Source organism: Varanus komodoensis, unplaced genomic scaffold (assembly GCF_004798865.1).
Source record: "Varanus komodoensis strain SLA01 unplaced genomic scaffold, ASM479886v1 scaffold44_3, whole genome shotgun sequence".
NCBI classification, from domain to species: Eukaryota; Metazoa; Chordata; class Lepidosauria; order Squamata; family Varanidae; genus Varanus; species Varanus komodoensis.
The window spans coordinates 1,297,651-1,314,447 of NW_025336010.1; the positions used below are offsets into that span (position 1 = coordinate 1,297,651).

The window sequence follows — 16,797 nt, forward strand, 5'->3', positions numbered from 1 at the left end:
TCTCTCCTTAGAAGGCCAGAAATGCTCACATTCGGACCAGATTGAGAGTTCGGATTCCTACGGAGAGCTCTCTGATACCAGCGACCTCAAGACTCCCGAGAAGCAGAATGCCAACGGCTCTTTCTCCTGCGAGATGGTGGTTGCCAAAAGCAAACTGGAGTCCGAGGGGGACAGGAAGTGCCCCTGCCCCGAGTGTGGCAGCTTTTTCAGATCCAAGTCCTATCTCAACAAACACATGCAGAAAGTCCACGCCCGCTCCCTGGGGGCCCCGCTGGGGGACTTGGGCCCTGCCCTGGGCTCCCCCTTCTCCCCACAACAGAACATGTCCCTCCTGGAATCCTTCGGGTTTCAGATTGTGCAGTCCGCATTTGCCTCGTCACTCGTGGATCCCGAGGTCGACCAGCAGCCGATGGGGCCAGACGGGAAATGAGGCCGGCTGTAGTGTTAACAAAGCAGCAGTCTGGGGGTTTTTTATGTATAACTGCAAGATGGCTGGGAAGGATGTGGGGAGCTAACAGAAATCCAGTTTTGTAGTGGGAAAACGTTTGTTTGAATTCCTTTTAGGTTATTGCCCTTCCCTGTTCTTCTCCCTAAATCTTCCCTGGGCAGAGATTATTTATCAGCTGACACTGCAAGGTGCCTGCACGACAATGAGCGGATGTGCGATTTGGGGGCTGCCAGGCATCTTGCCGGCCTCTCAGTGACCCGGTTTGGAGGCCCACAAAAGAAAGACGTGCCGGAGATGCTGGTCTGGGGATGCGCAGGAACTCTTGATCAAAATGCTATTGCTCTGACAGCGAGCCAGGCACCTGTGTGCCCTTCCTCCTTTCTCTCTGCCTCACAGCCCCATTCTAGGATTCGCATATTCGCATCCTTGTCTGCTCATAAAACACTCCCTGTGGAATTCCGTATGTTGAGGAGTTGCTTTCCTTCAAAAGAAAACACCAGAAAGCAGCATTCTTTAAAAGCAGCATTTCTGGTTAAAGGAATCGCTTGGCGAGCGTCCAGGTGCTGCAGGCGAGGCTGCCACCGCCACAGCCCCTGCCTGGCACCACCAGGCAGAAGCCAGCTTTGGTGCAGGCCAGCTCTCGGCTCTCCTGCTCAAGCCCCTTGCCCATGAGCGGAAGCCCCGGCGCCACGCGGGGCTTGGGCAAGAGAGCGCCTGGCTCCGTCGTGGCCCTCGGCTGACCTTGTGAGTCCCCCAAACCTGCTCTTGGTTTTCTGCCTCTCATGATTATGATCATTATTACTGCATTTATGATTTTAGGACCTGTTGTAGTGATTTGCTACTGAGAAGCCCTTCCGGGCGACTATACAGAGCGCTCTTAAAGCAGCAGTCATGTTAGGGTTAGTGTTGATTTTTCTTTAGATGTATCATAATTAATAACTTGGCTAGTTGATTGTTTTAAGTCTATGGGATAATATAGTTATGCAAAATGGAAGAATGGGGTGGGAGGGAAGGAAAGGAGGGATTCGAAAACAACAGTGCACTCTTGGTTGGTTGATGCATTAAGACCCTTGAAGATTACATTTTTCAATGCAACGCTACATTTTTCTGTACCACCAACCTGTTTAGTGCAAATTATAGAGTTCACAGAATGATTTCAATCAAGAAAATAATAATTGGTTGGACTGCATTAAAGAAGTTAGAATGTTACTTTACACCCACTCTTTTTGTCTGTTTTGTTTTGAGAGGTTGGGTGGGTATGTCGGTGTGATAACAGGGTGACTGCCCTCAGCACGGGTGTGGTGAGTCACAAAATTTTAGACGCTCCTGACCGTGACTGGGAGGTTAGAGACCGCCTTTCCATGGCAGCCGGGCCCCGTTTGCGCTCACTGACCTTTGTGCCAAGCACAGCTAGCTTTGGTCGTGGGTTGCCAGCCAGCTTCAGCCCCTCTTCAAGAGGGAGCGGCGTCAGCACAAGCATCGCTTGCAGGGGTTTGGGAACTGAGACCGTGCGTAGCCGTCCCCTTGAGCTGTGTCCACGGGGCTCGCCCTCGTGGCACCGCAGGGAGCAGGCCTGCGCCGTGCGTGCCGCCTTGTGGGCCCTGGCTTCCCCGGCTTTGGTAGCACCCGCAGATGCAAAGCCCTCCGGACGCGGTGGCCTGCAGCTCCAAGATGAACCGGGGATGATGGCACCACGGTGGGGGGAAGCTTTGTGGGCATCTCTGCTTCCCTGAATTTGGGCTCCCAGTGATGGGCAGAGCTCCCGTGTGCAGCGACGGCCAGGGGCTGCTGGGCCACGGGTGCGGCAGATACCCCCAGTGTGGTGCTGAGATACTGGAAGGAGTCCAGGCCTGGTTGCGGGGCCTCTGCCACAAGTGGGCGGCGGAAGAGGCGGGAGTGGGGTCCACTGTCCGTGGCTCCGTCTGGGGATGAGTCAGGGGGCATCTTGGAGGCAGCAAAGCTTCTTGGTGTATCGAGTCGCCGGCCTACCTCCCTGTGGATCCAAATTAACGAGAACGGCACTAACTGACCAGGTTGGGATTAAGAATTATAGTAATACTTACTATTCACCTGGATGTAATAATACATCTAGGCAAAGCAGATGAAAGAGCATGAAAAAAAAGAAAGCAATTTCAGTATAGCCTAGAAGTGGAACCATTCCAAGCACCCCTCCTGAATTCCTTCCATGCTGGAAGTGCATGGACCATCTAGGATAGTCAGAAGAATGCGAAGTTTCATAGGATGGTACCCGACTTAAGAATTCTGTGATCCGGGCCATGAGGACAGTGGGGAGGACAATCCATCGCTTCGAAGTGGGATGGGGGGAGGCGGCTCGAGCCCCGGGTCTGGGGCTTGGACGGGCCTCCTGGGGCTCTCCAGACTCGCCAGGCCACTCTCAGTGGCCAGTCGCACTTTGGCAGTCAAGCAGGGACACAGAGTGAGAATCCCTTCCCCTGGGTTGCCCCAAGAGGCACATTCAGGCCACACGCCGGGGGCCCCGCAGGCGCTGGAAGCAGAGGGGAGCACCTGGCGACATCGGAGGGCCGCCTGCATGACCCGCGTGGCCGCAGAATGTGCTGGCAGGCTGCTTCCGCGGGGGCCAGCCCACGCCTTCGCCCCACACGGCTGCCTGAAGGAACGGGCAGGGCCCGGGGCGCCACTGTCAGTCCCGGACCGGCGACGGCCAGGCGCTTTGGACGGCGGACCCCAGCGGTCGTGACCTCTGGCCATGCTGGTCGGGGCTGAAAGAAGATAAGATGAGGTGCACAACTCGAGGGAACCGGCCTGTGGGAGCGAGACGCTGAGCTGCAAGTCTGCAGAACGTGCACGACTTGGAGAAGGCTGTTTTGCGGCAGAATTGGCAGGCCAGATGCCTAGAGCAACAAGCTCCTCGGAACCCCTCGTATATTTCTCTGCTAGCCCTCCTCCGCAGCTCACTGAGCGTAACTGTCAGTCTTGCATCGATGCTGCAGAGTTTCCATTAGGTGAGCAACTGAGATTCCTTAACTCTCACCAGAAATCAGTGGGTTATATTTTCCGAGGGTATTTACTTGTTTGTGCTGTTTTTATACTGCCTTCCACGAGAACTACCAAGGCAATGCACTGCAGACAAAAAACAATCATTTAATTAAAACCAACAGCAAACCAAATGCCAGCAATACCCCGAAATGCCTCTCCAGCAGGTCTCAGCACCTCAATGGCTCATAGTGGGCCTGCTCAACCCTTCAGCGTTAGTTGCACCGGTCCTGTGGCTGGTTGCAGCGCCCAAGCCGTGTGGACGCGTCTTCACCAGCCCTTCAATGCCTCCTCCGGACCCTGCCGGGATTCAGCAGGAGACACGCTCTGGGCTGCTTGCGTCAGCAGGTCAAGCCAGGGAAGGAGGGAGGAGCCCGGGAAGCTGAAAGGGGGTGCGCGCCCTTCCACACCGAGTGGCAGTTCTGCACTTGTTGTCGCCGCCCAGGGCCCCTGCCGTCAGAGGCGGCTGTGCGGGGCCGGGGTGGCCAGCCCCGCACACTTGCACCTTGGCGCCGGTGGCTGCCGCCCAGAGCTGACGTCAGCAGAGCCCAGCCTGCCAGGGGCACGGTGCCCTGCGGTCTGGCTGAAAGCTTCCACAGTGGGCAGGCCTTGGTGGGATCTAGAAGCCAAAATAGCTGGAAGGCCACATTCCGCCCAGCACGGCCTCCTACTCCGTGTGCAGAGCATTGTGCCAATGGGCAGCCTTAAACACATCTAGTGAACAAATAAATAAATGCATGTTTTGCCGAGGTACAGAGAATGCGTAACTTTTCTTGCCCTCGCGCTCTGCCTTATTTCCGATCAGGGCCCAGGGTAGCTTCCGTGGCCGCCTCCGCTTGGCTCTGCCCTCACAACAGCAGCTGCTGAGAGGCTGAGAGATTGCGATGGCCAGCGAGCGCCATGGCCAAGCCCCGGGCCTCTGGAGCCGCGTGCCCCACTCACTGGCATGCCGCACCACGCCATGCCACACTGTCCCCCCCAAGGGCTGCATGGCACCACGTCTCTGCGGCTCCGGGGCCCGGGCAGCCGTCTCAGCGGGAGCAGCCCCAGTGCAGACGAGCCCTCTGGGAAAGCCGAGCACGCTGTGCCATGCTGGGGGCTCTGCCCAGGGCAGGGACGGGTGCCTGGCAGCTCTCCGGATGCTTCGGCCAGCAGTGCCCATTCACTGCCGCCAGCGTGGCCAGTGTGAGGAGCCAGGAGCTGCCACATCAGGCCGGAACACCGGGCTGCTTTGCCTGGCTCTGGAGGGACTGTGAGCACAAGCCCCGGCAGGGAACATCGCCTTGCCCTCCGCATACGGAACAAGCGATCGTTTCCAAGTGCTTTGGATCCTCATCATGCTTTGGGTGGGAGGCGCGGGGGTGCTTCTGCTCTAGAAAAGCAGAGCTCAGGGGCAGTGGAATTAATGTGCAAAGTCAATCAAGGTAACGAGGGTTGGCGCTTCCGAAGGAGCCTCTCTCCGCTCTCCCATCACGGGGCACAGGGTCCTAGAACAGCAGAGCTGGAAGGGGCCCGGGGGCCACCAGGTCCAACCAGCTGCTCAGGGGCACTCCAAGCTGAAGCACCCTCAGGTGGCTGCCAGCTGCATCTCCAGTGCCTCCAGGCAGGGGGAGCCCAGCACCCCCAGTCCTAAGATGCATTTGCTGCACAGCTCCAACAGCCAGGACCTGATGTTTAACCTGAGTCCGGCTTCCTGAGCCCCCGCAGCCCATGATGGCCCATCCTGCGCTCTGGGAAGGTGGGGAATGATCCTGGCCTTCCTCGTTCTGACAGCCTTTCAAGTGCTTGTGTAGAGTGCCAGCATCTCTCCACCCAGCCTTCTCTTCTTGAGGCTACACATGCCCATTCTTTCAATCTCTCCTTATAGGGCTTTGCTTCCAGTCTGAGGGTCATCCTTGTTACCCAACTCCGAACCTTTTCCGGCTTGTCTGCACCTTTCTCCAACTGTGGTGCCCAGAGCTGGACGCAGGCCTCCAGGTGAGGCCTGACCAGTGCTGCGACAAGGGGAACTGATACTTCATGGGATTCGGAAGTGATACTGCAATTAATGCAGCCTTAAAGAGCATCTGCCCTTTTTGCAGCCACAACACATGGTTGACTCGCGTTCAGCTTACAGCCTCTCCAAGGCCCTTCCCATCTTGCAACACTGCACTGGGTTTCTCTTTCCTCAGGGTAGAACTTGGCTTTTTTTCCAACTGAATTTCAGCCCAGTGCTCCAACCGGTCAAGATCACCCTGAATCTTGTTTCTGTCCACCAGAGTATTCACTGTCCCATTCCACTACCACCACCCTGGTTTCCTGACAAACCTTCAGCCCACTTTTTGCTAGCTTGTTAATCAGGTTGTTGTGGGACACTTTGTCAAAGTCTTTGCTGAGTCAAGAAAGATTATGTCCAAGCAATCCCACATTCCACCAGGGAGGTTTCCCAATCAAAAAACGAAATTGGATTAGCCTGGCACAATTGAGACGTCCATGATGACTTCTGATAATCACTGGAATGGTTTCCAAGGTGTTTGCAGACCAACTGCTTTATGATCTGTTCCTGAGTTTTCCCAGGGGTTGAGGTCAGATTGACTGGTCTGCAGTTCCCAGGCTCTTCTTCTTTTCCTTTCTTGAATATGGGGACAGCCTTCGCTCTTCTCCAGTCCTCTGGCACTTGACCTCCACGACTTCTCAATGGGAATAAACAATGGCTCTGGAAGTTCTTCCACCAGCTCCTTTATGACTCTATCACGGAGTTAATCTGGCTCTGCAGTTCTGAACATAGTGCCCCACAATATTCTGATAAGCAAATTAGTAAAAAGTGGACTACATAGAGAAACTGTTAGGTGGATCCTAAATTGGCTGCTAAATCAGACTCTTTGTGTGCTCATCAATGGCATGTTCTCAAACTGGAGGGAGGTAACTAGTGGGGTGCCACAGGAGTCAGTCCTGGGCCCAGTGCTCTTCAACAGCTTTATTAATGATTTGGATGAAGAAGTACAAGGAGCGATAATCAAATTTGCAGATGATACAAAACTTGGGTGGAATAGAGAACCTAATGAAGCTCCAAAGCAATCTCGGTAAATTTGAACACTGGGCTGAAAGCAACAGAATGAGATTCAGTGCCAAGTCCTTCACCTAGGAAAAAGAAACCAAATACAGCAATACAAGATGGGGAATACGTGGCTCAACAGAACTAAAAAGGAAAAAGACCTTGGAGTTACTGTGGACAACAAGCTAAACATGAGCCAGCAATGCGATTTAGCTGCCAAAAGGGCAAATGCTATTGTGGGATGCATTAACAGAAGTATTACTTCCAAATCACGAGAAGTAGTAGTTCCTCTATACTCCTCACTCACTCGTTAGACCTCACCTGGAATACTGTGTCCAGTTCTGGGCACCAAGATTTAAGAAAGATGCAGGTAAATTAGAAAGGGTCCAGAGGAGGACAGCAAAAATGATCCAGGGATTGGAAACACTGCCCTGTGAGGAGAAACTGAGAGAACTGGGCATGCTCAGCCTTGAGAAGATTGAGAGAGGACATGAGATCCTTCTATAAGTACTTCAAAGGCTGTCACAAAGAGGAAGGTCAAGATCTCTTCTTGCTGATACCAGAGTGCAGGACACGGAATTATCAATTCAAGTTATGACAACCCAGATTCTGGCTGGACATGAGGAAAAGCTTCCTCAGTATCAGAGCAATATGCCAGTGGAACCAGCTGCCTAGGGAGGTGGTTGGCTCTCCCACACTGGAGACATTCATAAAGAAACTGGACAGCCATCTGAGAGGGACAGTGTAACATGGTGTCCTCCAACAGCAGGGGGCTGGACTAGATGGCCTTCATGGCACCTTTCAACTCTGCTTATTCTATGATCTATGAAAAACATGGAGCTGGTCAGTGAACTGTTGACAACCAGAATCTGGCACATTTTGAACTTTGTTTTTCCTTGACAGTTAACAAGTTACCCAAAGGAGGTTTGTACCAGGCCAAGGGGGAGTCCTTTAGAGGAGATGGTGATCAGACTGCTCCTCAAGAAGGCTAGCTTGGACCCAGAAGATATTAAGTACAGACCTGTAGCCAGCATTCCCCTCTGTGGTAAGGTGCTTGAGCAGGTGGTGGCCAGGTAGTTCCAGGCACTCTTGGAGGAAACAGATCATTCGGATCCATTTCAGTCTGGCCTCAGGCCCAGTTTTGGGACATGGTGGGAGCACGTCCCTGTTGGTTCTCCTGGACCAGTGTTTGTACGGAATGATGGCCCAGATGAAGGCTAGTAAATTGAAGCTTAACTTAAGACAAGACAGGGGTGAAATCAGTGGGGGAAACCCTGATCCAGGGGGACACCATCTGCCCTGCCCTGGCTGGGGTCGTGCTCCCCCCACAGGACAGAGTGCACACAGAATTGTCCCTGGAGTCTTAGGTGGCCTCTGTGGCCAAGAGCGCCTTCCATCAGCTTTGGTTGATTTGCCAACTGCGCCCTTATTTGGACAGGCAGAGCCTAGAAATAGTATCGATGAGCTGGTAACCTCAGGTGTAGATTCCATGCTTAGACTACTGCAATGCGTTCTCTATGGGGCTGCCTTTGAAAAAGGTCCAGAAACTTCTGTTGGTAGTGAACAGGGCAGCTCATCCCGATAGGAATAAGCCGAAGTGAAGCCATCAGCCTGGTACTATGCCCTCCACATTGGTTACCACCTGAAGTCCAGGCCTGCTTTGAGGTGCTTACACTAATGTATAAAGCCCGCAACAGCTTGGGGCCTGGTTATGTAAAGGAGTGTCTTCTCCCATATACAACTACCCAGATCCTTAGCTCATCTGCAGAGGCCCTTCTCTGTGAACCACACCTAAAGGATGTAAAGAGGATGGCTAGGAGGGGAAAGGTTTTCTCAACTGTGCAATCGGCTCCCCAGGGCAATAGACCTGGTGCCAACATTATACAAGTTTTGGGGCCAGGTAAAAACATAATTTTCCCACCATTTTACTTGCTGATTTTGGTTGTATTGGTTTTTAAACTGCCTGGAATAGGTGGAATGGTTCTATAGAAACACAGAAACAGATTGAGTCAGGAGGGACCTCCCAGGCATCTAGTCTGACCCCTGGCTCTACCCGGCTCCACTCACAACATGCCTACAATGTGCATGCCCAGACTATCCCTGAACACCCTCACCGACGGGGCCTCAACCACCTCCCGGGGAAGCCCATTCCATAACCCCAGGGGTCCTAACTGTCAGGAAGTACTTCCTGGCATCCAAACTGAACCTTGGTTCGTTGAGCTCGGCTCCACTGGAGCATGTCCTGACCTCCTCTGCAGGGGAGAACAGGTCCCTATCCACTTCGGCATGACACCCCCTCACATACCAGTATGTCGCTAACAAATCCCCTCTGAGTCTCCTCTTCTCCAGGCTGAAGAGACCCAGTTCCCTCAGCCTCGCCTCATATGGCTTTCCCTGCAATCCAGACACCATCCTTTTGGCCCTGCGCTGCACCAATTCCAACCTGGCTATATCTTTCCTGTAATGTGAAGCCCAGAACTGAACACAATACAGTGGTACCTTGGCTCACGAACGCCTCAGTTCATGACCAAATCAGGTTGCAAACAGAAATTTCATAAAAATTTCAGGTCATGAAATCGTGCTTAGTGGGAGGGAGATGGCCGTGATTGCGCCTGACTATGGCTGCGATTGCAGTCGTGCAGGAAAAATAGTTACAGAACGGATGTACCTTATTTACAGTGAACCTTATGGGGAAATTTGACTTGGCTCACGACCAATTTGGGTCACAACCAGAGTCCTGGAATGGATTAAGTTCATGAGCCAAGGTACCACTGTACTCCAGTTGCAGGTGCACCAGAGTCGTATAGAGTGGTAGTAATGCCTCTCTCGATCTTGAAGCCACACTTCTGGCTATGCAACCAAGGGTGGCGTTCGCCCTCTTGACCACTGCATCACACTGCTGACTCATGTTTAGCCTGCAGTCAACCAGCACCCCGAGGTCCCTTTCACAAGTGCTGCTCTCCAGCCACTTGTCCCCTAACCTGTACTTATGGCACCTATTCCTATGCCCCAAGCACAAGACCTTGCACTTATCCACATTGAACGCCATCCTGTTGTCTCCTGCCCACTTCCATAGTCTGTCCAGATCCTTTTGGATCTGGAGTACCTGCTCCTCTGTTGAGGCCACTGCTCCAGTTTTAGTATCATCTGCGAATTTGATCAGCAGACTGTTCACCCCTTCTTCCATGTCGTTAATGAAAAGATTAAACAGGATTGGCCCCAGGACAGCCCTGGGGGACCCCGCTCATCACTGGCCGCCATCCCGATGATTCCCCACTAATGGTTACCTTCTGCTTTCGGTCAGTCAACCATGCCCTAATCCACCAGACAGTGCTTTGGTGTATCCCAAAACTCCTCAGTTTCTCCACCAGGATATCATGGGGCACTTTGTCAAAGGCCTTGCGGAAATCCAGGTGCACCACATCCACTGCATCCCATCTAGCCATCGCGAAACCTTGTCATAGAATTCCACAAGGTTTGTCTGGCAGGAACTGTTTTTCTGGAAGCCGTGTTGCGAGACTGCCAACCTCCCTTCCCTATCCAGGGTTACTAGATTTCATTTATTACGTTTGTATGCCACCCCATAGCCCATAGGTCTCCCTGGGCAGCTTACAATAGAACAAAAAAAAAAAAGAAAAAAAGAAAGAAAAAGAACGTATACCGTAAAAATATTACATTAAAGCAATACAATCAAGCAATACAACATTTATTTACTTACTTATCTGGCCAGGGCAACTTCTTTTCTTTTCTCTTCTTTTCTTTTATAACTTCTTTTATATCGTTTATATTTTTTATTTATTTTATATTAACTTTAATTTTATATTGTTATTTTTGTATTGTATTGTATTTTATTGTGTTGTAAGCCGCCCCGAGGCTTCGGCAAGGGGCGGCATAGAAATGTTATAATAATAATAATAACAACAACAACAACAACAACAACAACAGTAAGTTAAATAGATCCCTATTATGTGCCTTTCCACTGTCTTTCCTACAATGGATGTAGGCTAACTCATGTCCCCTCTACTACCCTTTTTGAAAATTGGGACCACTGGAACCTACCCATTCTCCACAAGGCCAAAAACAGGAAGCCAAGGAGTGCGAGAAGACCCCCGCCAACTCCTGAAGTGCCCCGTCAAGGAGAGATCAATCAGGTAACAGCCATTTCCATCTATCTGTTGCAGCAATCATCTCATCACAGCCCATCCGCACACACCGTGTCTTGGAGGGGCCTCCCCAACCTCGTTGGAGCAGTGGGCAGATCTGTGAAGTTAGGGAACTGCTGTGAGCCCCACCACAAAAGGCTTCTGTGGAGAGTTGGGGCAGGAAGCACCATGACCTTTTTCTTCCTGTTGTGAGGTGCAGCCCGGTATGTAAACATTCCACACATTCTAGAACAATAAAACTAAAGTCCTTTAATGCTAATTGTCTACAAGATCTACAATTCTATAGATAAGTTCCCTAATAGCGGTCCTTGCTAAGCAGATGGCAGCCCTATAATGGCTTCTCTTCCTGAGCCCACGTGGGATCGTTCTCCCAAGTCACGCCTTTCCTCCCTCTTGCGCAGGCTACTCTGTAGCTGTTCAAATCGGCGTAAAACACGTCTGTTCTGGGCTCTTGAAAAATCCACGACACCTATTGTGTCTTCTGTTTCTGGCTCAGGGAGATCAGCATCGGGGGGAAGAGGCAGTTTGCTCTGCCTCCTTCTGAGTAGAACTTGCAGCTTCCTCTTTCTCATGACTCTCTGTCTCTGATAAAGGTCCAGGCGTTTGCTCAACGTGCTGAGGCTCAGAGGAAGACGCAGTAGCTGGCTCAGCCGTCCCTGTATTGGGTTGTGGGGTCGACGCTTGGGCACTGGGTGTCAAGTGTAAGGTCTCCTTGTGAGTCACTGTTTCTGTCGGAGCTTCATGCATGACACCCCCCCCCCCCCAGGACCTCCCCATTCTCAATGTGGATGCGGCAGAGAGCTCCCTGGTTTATGTGGGAAACGAGCGTGAACTCGTCTTAGGAGGATAGGTGCATGAATGTTTGAGGTGGGTTCCCAACTTCGTTCTTCGGGAGGGTAGCCTTTCCACTGTATGAGATATTATAGGCGTCCTCTTCGGAATCTAGAGTCAAGGATCCGTTTGATTTCAGATTCTTCTTCTCTATCTACTATAACAGGTGGAGGAGGAGGGAGTTGGGAGCGGAGGGGGTGCCATTGCGGAGTTGGAGAGAGCAAGGATCGGTGAAAGACCGGATGAATTTTCATGGAGGAGGGCAGGGCTAAGCGGAAGGCAATGGGATTGATTTGAGCGACAATGCGGAACAGTCCAGCCCGTTTGTGGGCTAATTTGCGAGAGGGTATGGAAAGGGGGAGGTAATCGGTGGATAACCAGACCCAGTCACCAACATGTAGGACAGGTCCAGGTTGTCTTCATCGATCAGCGACTTCTTTGTAGATCAACTTGGCTTTGTCTAATTGTTGTTTAAGAATGGACTGCACCGAGGCTAAATCATTGAGGAAATTCCCAGAGGCGGGGACGGACGACGAGGGAAGTGATGAAGGAAAAGCTCGAGGATGATAACCAAGGTTGGCGAAGAAAGGAGTTTGATGGGTGGAGGTATGGACAGAGTTGTTGTATGCGAATTCTGCTAGTGGGAGAAAGGAGAGCCAGTCATCCTGTTGGTAGTTGACGTAACAGCGGAGGTATTGTTCAAGAGTGGCACTGAGGCGTTCTGTTTGACCATCAGTCTGTGGGTGATGGGCCGAGGAGAGGCGGAGGTTGACTTTGAGTAGGGTCAAGAGTTCCCGCCAAAATCGGGACGAGAATTGACTGCCTCTGTCTGAAATTAAAGCTAGAGGCCACCCATGTGCTTTATAAATATGGATGAAGAGGGAGGTGGTGGTCTTGGCAGAGGGTAGTCCTGTGAAGGGAATGAAGTGGGCCATCTTAGTAAAAAGGTCTGTAACTACTAGTATGGTGTTGAAGCCGCTGGATCTGGGTAAATCAGTTATGAACTCCATTGAGACGGTGTGCCAGGCTCCTGGAGGCGTTTCCATTGGCTGGAGTAGTCCCGGTGGCTTTCCCTGTTGTTGGAATGGTGGCATGTGGGGCAAGAGAGTACATACATTTTGATGTCATGGTACATGCGAGGCCACCAATAGTCTCTAGAGAGGGTGTGTAGTGTTTTGTAGATCCCGAAATGGCCTGTGGAAGGAGAGCCATGACATTGCTGCAGTATTCGTTCACGAAGTGAAACTGGAACATAAGGGACACGATTGTAGAGTAGGATGTCATCCTCGAACGAAATGGGGTTAGGAAGGGAGTTATTCCTTCTTTGGTCTTTCTTCATGCATACGAAGGGGTCGGCTCGTTGTGCGCGTCAGATGTCATCGCTGTATGAAGAAGAGATGGAGGTTGCAGCCGTGATTTCAGGTTGCAAGATAGGGGTAGGTTTGGGTTGTTCTTCGTTATCAGGGAAGTGTTCAGGTTTTCTGGATAGCGCATCAGCCAGAAGGTTTTTCGAAGGGGGTATATACTCGATTTGAAAGTGAAAACGGGAGAAGAACAGAGCCCATCGTGCTTGTCTTTGGTTAAGGATTTTGGCAGAAGTGAAGTGGACAAGGTTCTTGTGATCTGTTTGGATGAGGATCTTGTGAGGAGAGCCTTCAAGTAAATGTTGCCATTCTTCAAGAGCAGCTTTGATCGCTAGCAGTTCTTCTTCCCAAATTGTGTAGTTACGTTCTGAGTTGGACAGCTTGCGGGAATAGAAAGCCACCGGTCTGAGGTTATCGGTGGATGTGTTTATCGATTGCAAGAGAACTGCTCCAATGCCTTTGTCAGAGGCATCAGTCTGTAGTATGAAAGGTGCAGAAGTATCTGGATGGATCAGTTGGTGTTCTGAAGTAAATTGGTGTTTCAAGGAGATAAAGGCGACTGCAGCATTGGGTGGCCAACTGAGGCGGCGCCCCTTGTCCTTCAAGAGGTCAGTCAAAGGTGCAGTTAGACGAGAGAAGTGTGGTATGAATCAGCGATAGAAGTTCACAAAACCCAAGAACTTTTGAAGTTCTTTCTTCGTTCAAGGGGGTTGCCAGGATAGTACTGCTTGTATTTTCTCCGGATCCATCCGTAGCCCATCCGGGGAAATGCGGTAGCCCAGGTATACAAGAGAAGTCATGTGGAATTCACATTTCTCTAGCTTGGTGGAGAGGTGGTGTTCTCGTATGCGCTGGAGGATTGCTTGTATGTGGTGAACGTGAGATTCAGGGTCATTGGAGAAGATCAGTAAATCATCCAGGCAGGCAATGAGGAAAACATCAAGAAAATCATGGAAGATTTCATTTATCAGTCTGCAAAACGATTGTCCTGAATTTAAAAGACCAAATGGCGTTATGCGAAACTCGAAGGTGCCAAATCTCGTTGAGAAGGCTGTGAGACGCTCGTAGCCAGGGCGTATGTGCAGTAAATTGTAGGCATTGCGAAGGTCTAGCTTGGTAAAAATGCGTGCTTGGCCTAGACGTTCCAAAATCTCCGAGACGAGTGGCATGGTGTGCCTATTTAGAATGGTAATTGCATTTAGGTGGCGGTAGTCAATGCAGACCCTAGGTTCCTCAGAATTCTTCTGAGGTACAATGATAGGCGTTGCTGAAGTGGGTGACGAGGAAGGGCGTATGAAGCCTTTTTTAAAATTGCTGGATATGAAGTCTTTGATGACTTGGAGTTCCTTAGGTGACATGGGTCATAGTTTGCCAACTGGGAGGGTTGCTCCTGGTTGTATGTGAATCTCCATGTCACATGAGCAATGCGGTGGTAGTTTGTCAGACTCTTGAGGGTCAAAAACATCCCAAAAGTCTTGATATTGTGGGGGAAGTGCAGTGGTAGAGGGAGGGGAGGAGGTGGGAGGTGTTTGGGATGTAGGGCTATTACAGTGTTGTGAGCAAAAGTTAGAGTTGAAGTGTATTTGCCCTGAGTCCCAAGATATTTGAGGTCTGTGTTTGATTAACCAGTCCATGCTCAGTACTACAGGATATTGTAAGTCCTTCACTAGTAGGAAAGCTGTTTGTTCGCAGTGTTTCCCAATTTGCAGGGTGAATGGAGAAGATTGGAGAGAGGAGGGGCCTCCTTGCAGGGGACATTTTTGGATGGAGTCCACCTGGAGCGGGGTTGCTAGTGCTGAAGTAGGGAAACAGTGCTTTTGAGCAAATTCCTCATCCATGAAGGAAGCAGTGGTGCTACTATCAATCAGTGCTGTGGCTCGAATTGCAGGTTGTAGGTGTGCTTGCAATGAGATATCCAGCAGGAGGTGTCGAGCTATGGAAGCCTTTCCCAGGGCTTGGCACCCTTGTGATGTGTGGGAGGGTCCCAGTGTTGCGATGCTTAACGACGCTGGGACTGGAAGTTTCCTGCCTGCTTTTTCAAAGGGCAGGACTGAGCCATATGGTCGTTATGTCCACAGATAAAGCATTGTCCGGCAGTGCGGCGGTAGGCCCTATCTTCCCTTGGAATGCGAGGCCCGGCTGCTCCCAGCTGCATAGGCTCTGGTTCCTGCTCTGGCTGGGGTGTTGCTATGGCAACGCAACTCTCGGGCGGGAATTGCTGGGGGCTGGCTTCCGCGCACGGGAACCATCTTGCTCTAGTTGGATGCAGGCCAGCATGGCGTTCCTGCTTAGCATGGGCCCTTTCACTGAGCTGTGCATCTATCTGGATCGTTAGTCATTAATTTCTGCAAGTTTTTTGGCACTAAAGTACATGACAAATCATCCAAAACCTCCTCTCTCAAGTCCTCGCGGTATTGTACCATCAAGGCTTTCTCATTCCACCCTAAATCATTCATGCAGAGCTGGAACTTGGTGGTATAGTCGGTGGCTGAGGTATGCCCCCGTTTCAGATGCTTAATCTCCCGTATGGCTATTTCCTTGCAAGCTTCAACACCAAGGAACTCCCCCAAGGCATTAAGAAATAGATTAGCGTCATTTAGTATAGGGTCTTGAGCGATAAGCCTCGCCGTTGCCCAGCGGGCAGGGCCCCCCGTGAGTTGATTCATTAGAAATCTTACCTTCATCTTTTCGTTGGGGAAGTCAGGAAGGCGTAGATTGATGTACAGTTCACATTGTGCTTTGAAAGTTGTAAATCCTTCTTTCTTGCCGTCGTATTTCGGGGGGGCTTCAAGAAGGCATCTGTTTAGCATTAATTCTTGATTTTGCTTTGAAGCAGTAGCTGTTTGTAGTTTGGCGTGAAGGTTATCTAGCTCAATTTTCATTACATCCTTCTGTTGTGTTGCTTCACCGTACTTACTTCTCAAGCGGGAATTTTCATCTCTTAAAGCTTGAAGTTCTTGAATGGTGGGAGCAGGCGACTGCATTGTTGTTGTTTATAAAAGGCAGAAGGTTAAAACGAAATTTCTTCTGGATGGTAGAGTAGGGCTGAAGAAAAAAATTTTTTTTTTGCTCTGCTGTGTGTGGAGGTGATTATAGAGCTAACATACTGTGTGAGGTGCAGCCCGGTATGTAAACATTCCACACATTCTAGAACAATAAAACTAAAGCCCTTTAATGCTAATTGTCTACAAGATTTACAACTCTATAGATAAGTTCCCTAATAGCGGTCCTTGCTAAGCAGATGTCAGCCCTATAATGGCTTCTCTTCCTGAGCCCACGTGGGATCGTTCTCCCAAGTCACGCCTTTCCTCCCTCTTGCGCAGGCTACTCTGTAGCTGTTCAAATCGGCGTAAAGTACGTCTGTTCTGGGCTCAGGGAGATCAGCATCGGGGGGAAGATGCAGTTTGCTCTGCCTCCTTCTGAGTAGAACTTGCAGCTCCCTCTTTCTCATGACTCTCTGTCTCTGATAAAGGTCCAGGCGTTTGCTCAACGTGCTGGGGCTCAGAGGAAGACGCAGTAGCTGGCTCAGCCGTCCCTGTATTGGGTTGTGGGGTCGACGCTTGGGCACTGGATGTCAAGTGTAAGGTCTCCTCGTGAGTCACTGTTTCTGTCGGAGCTTCATGCACGACACTTCCTGACCTCCGAGCAGCAACGGGAGCAAGACGAACGCTTGGAAAGGCTGTGACAAAGGAGCTAGAAAAGATCATCACACACAAGGGTGTTTCACTAGAGACCAAGGCTGGGATCCTCCCCGTGGAAGCCGGACAGGACAGAAAACCAACAGGAAGAAAATGGATGCGTCTGAACACAGTGCTGGGGGAGAGCTTTGCAAAAACTCTGGACTGACTGAAAGACAACCAGTGGGTGCTGGGCAAGCCAACGCAGGGCGTTTCCTGGAAGCAAAAATGACCAAACTGGGGGAGTCTTGCGTCGGGCACATTA

The 16,797-nt window shown here is 51.0% G+C and overlaps 1 protein-coding gene across 7 annotated transcripts in view; it reads left to right on the forward strand.

The window, feature by feature from the left end:
* The window catches only part of PATZ1 (POZ/BTB and AT hook containing zinc finger 1), a 32,465-nt gene extending 30,803 nt beyond the window's left edge, over positions 1-1,662 (forward strand). For 5 of the 7 annotated variants that reach the window (XM_044444400.1, XM_044444404.1, XM_044444401.1 and 2 more), the window contains one exon: positions 12-1,662. In XM_044444400.1, the coding sequence (XP_044300335.1) occupies positions 12-430 (419 nt within the window). In that variant the 3' untranslated portion in view covers positions 431-1,662. The remainder of the gene's footprint in view (positions 1-11) is intronic. The other 2 variants (XM_044444406.1, XM_044444407.1) reach the window with 1 other exon arrangement.
* The last annotated feature ends 15,135 nt before the right edge of the window (positions 1,663-16,797 follow it).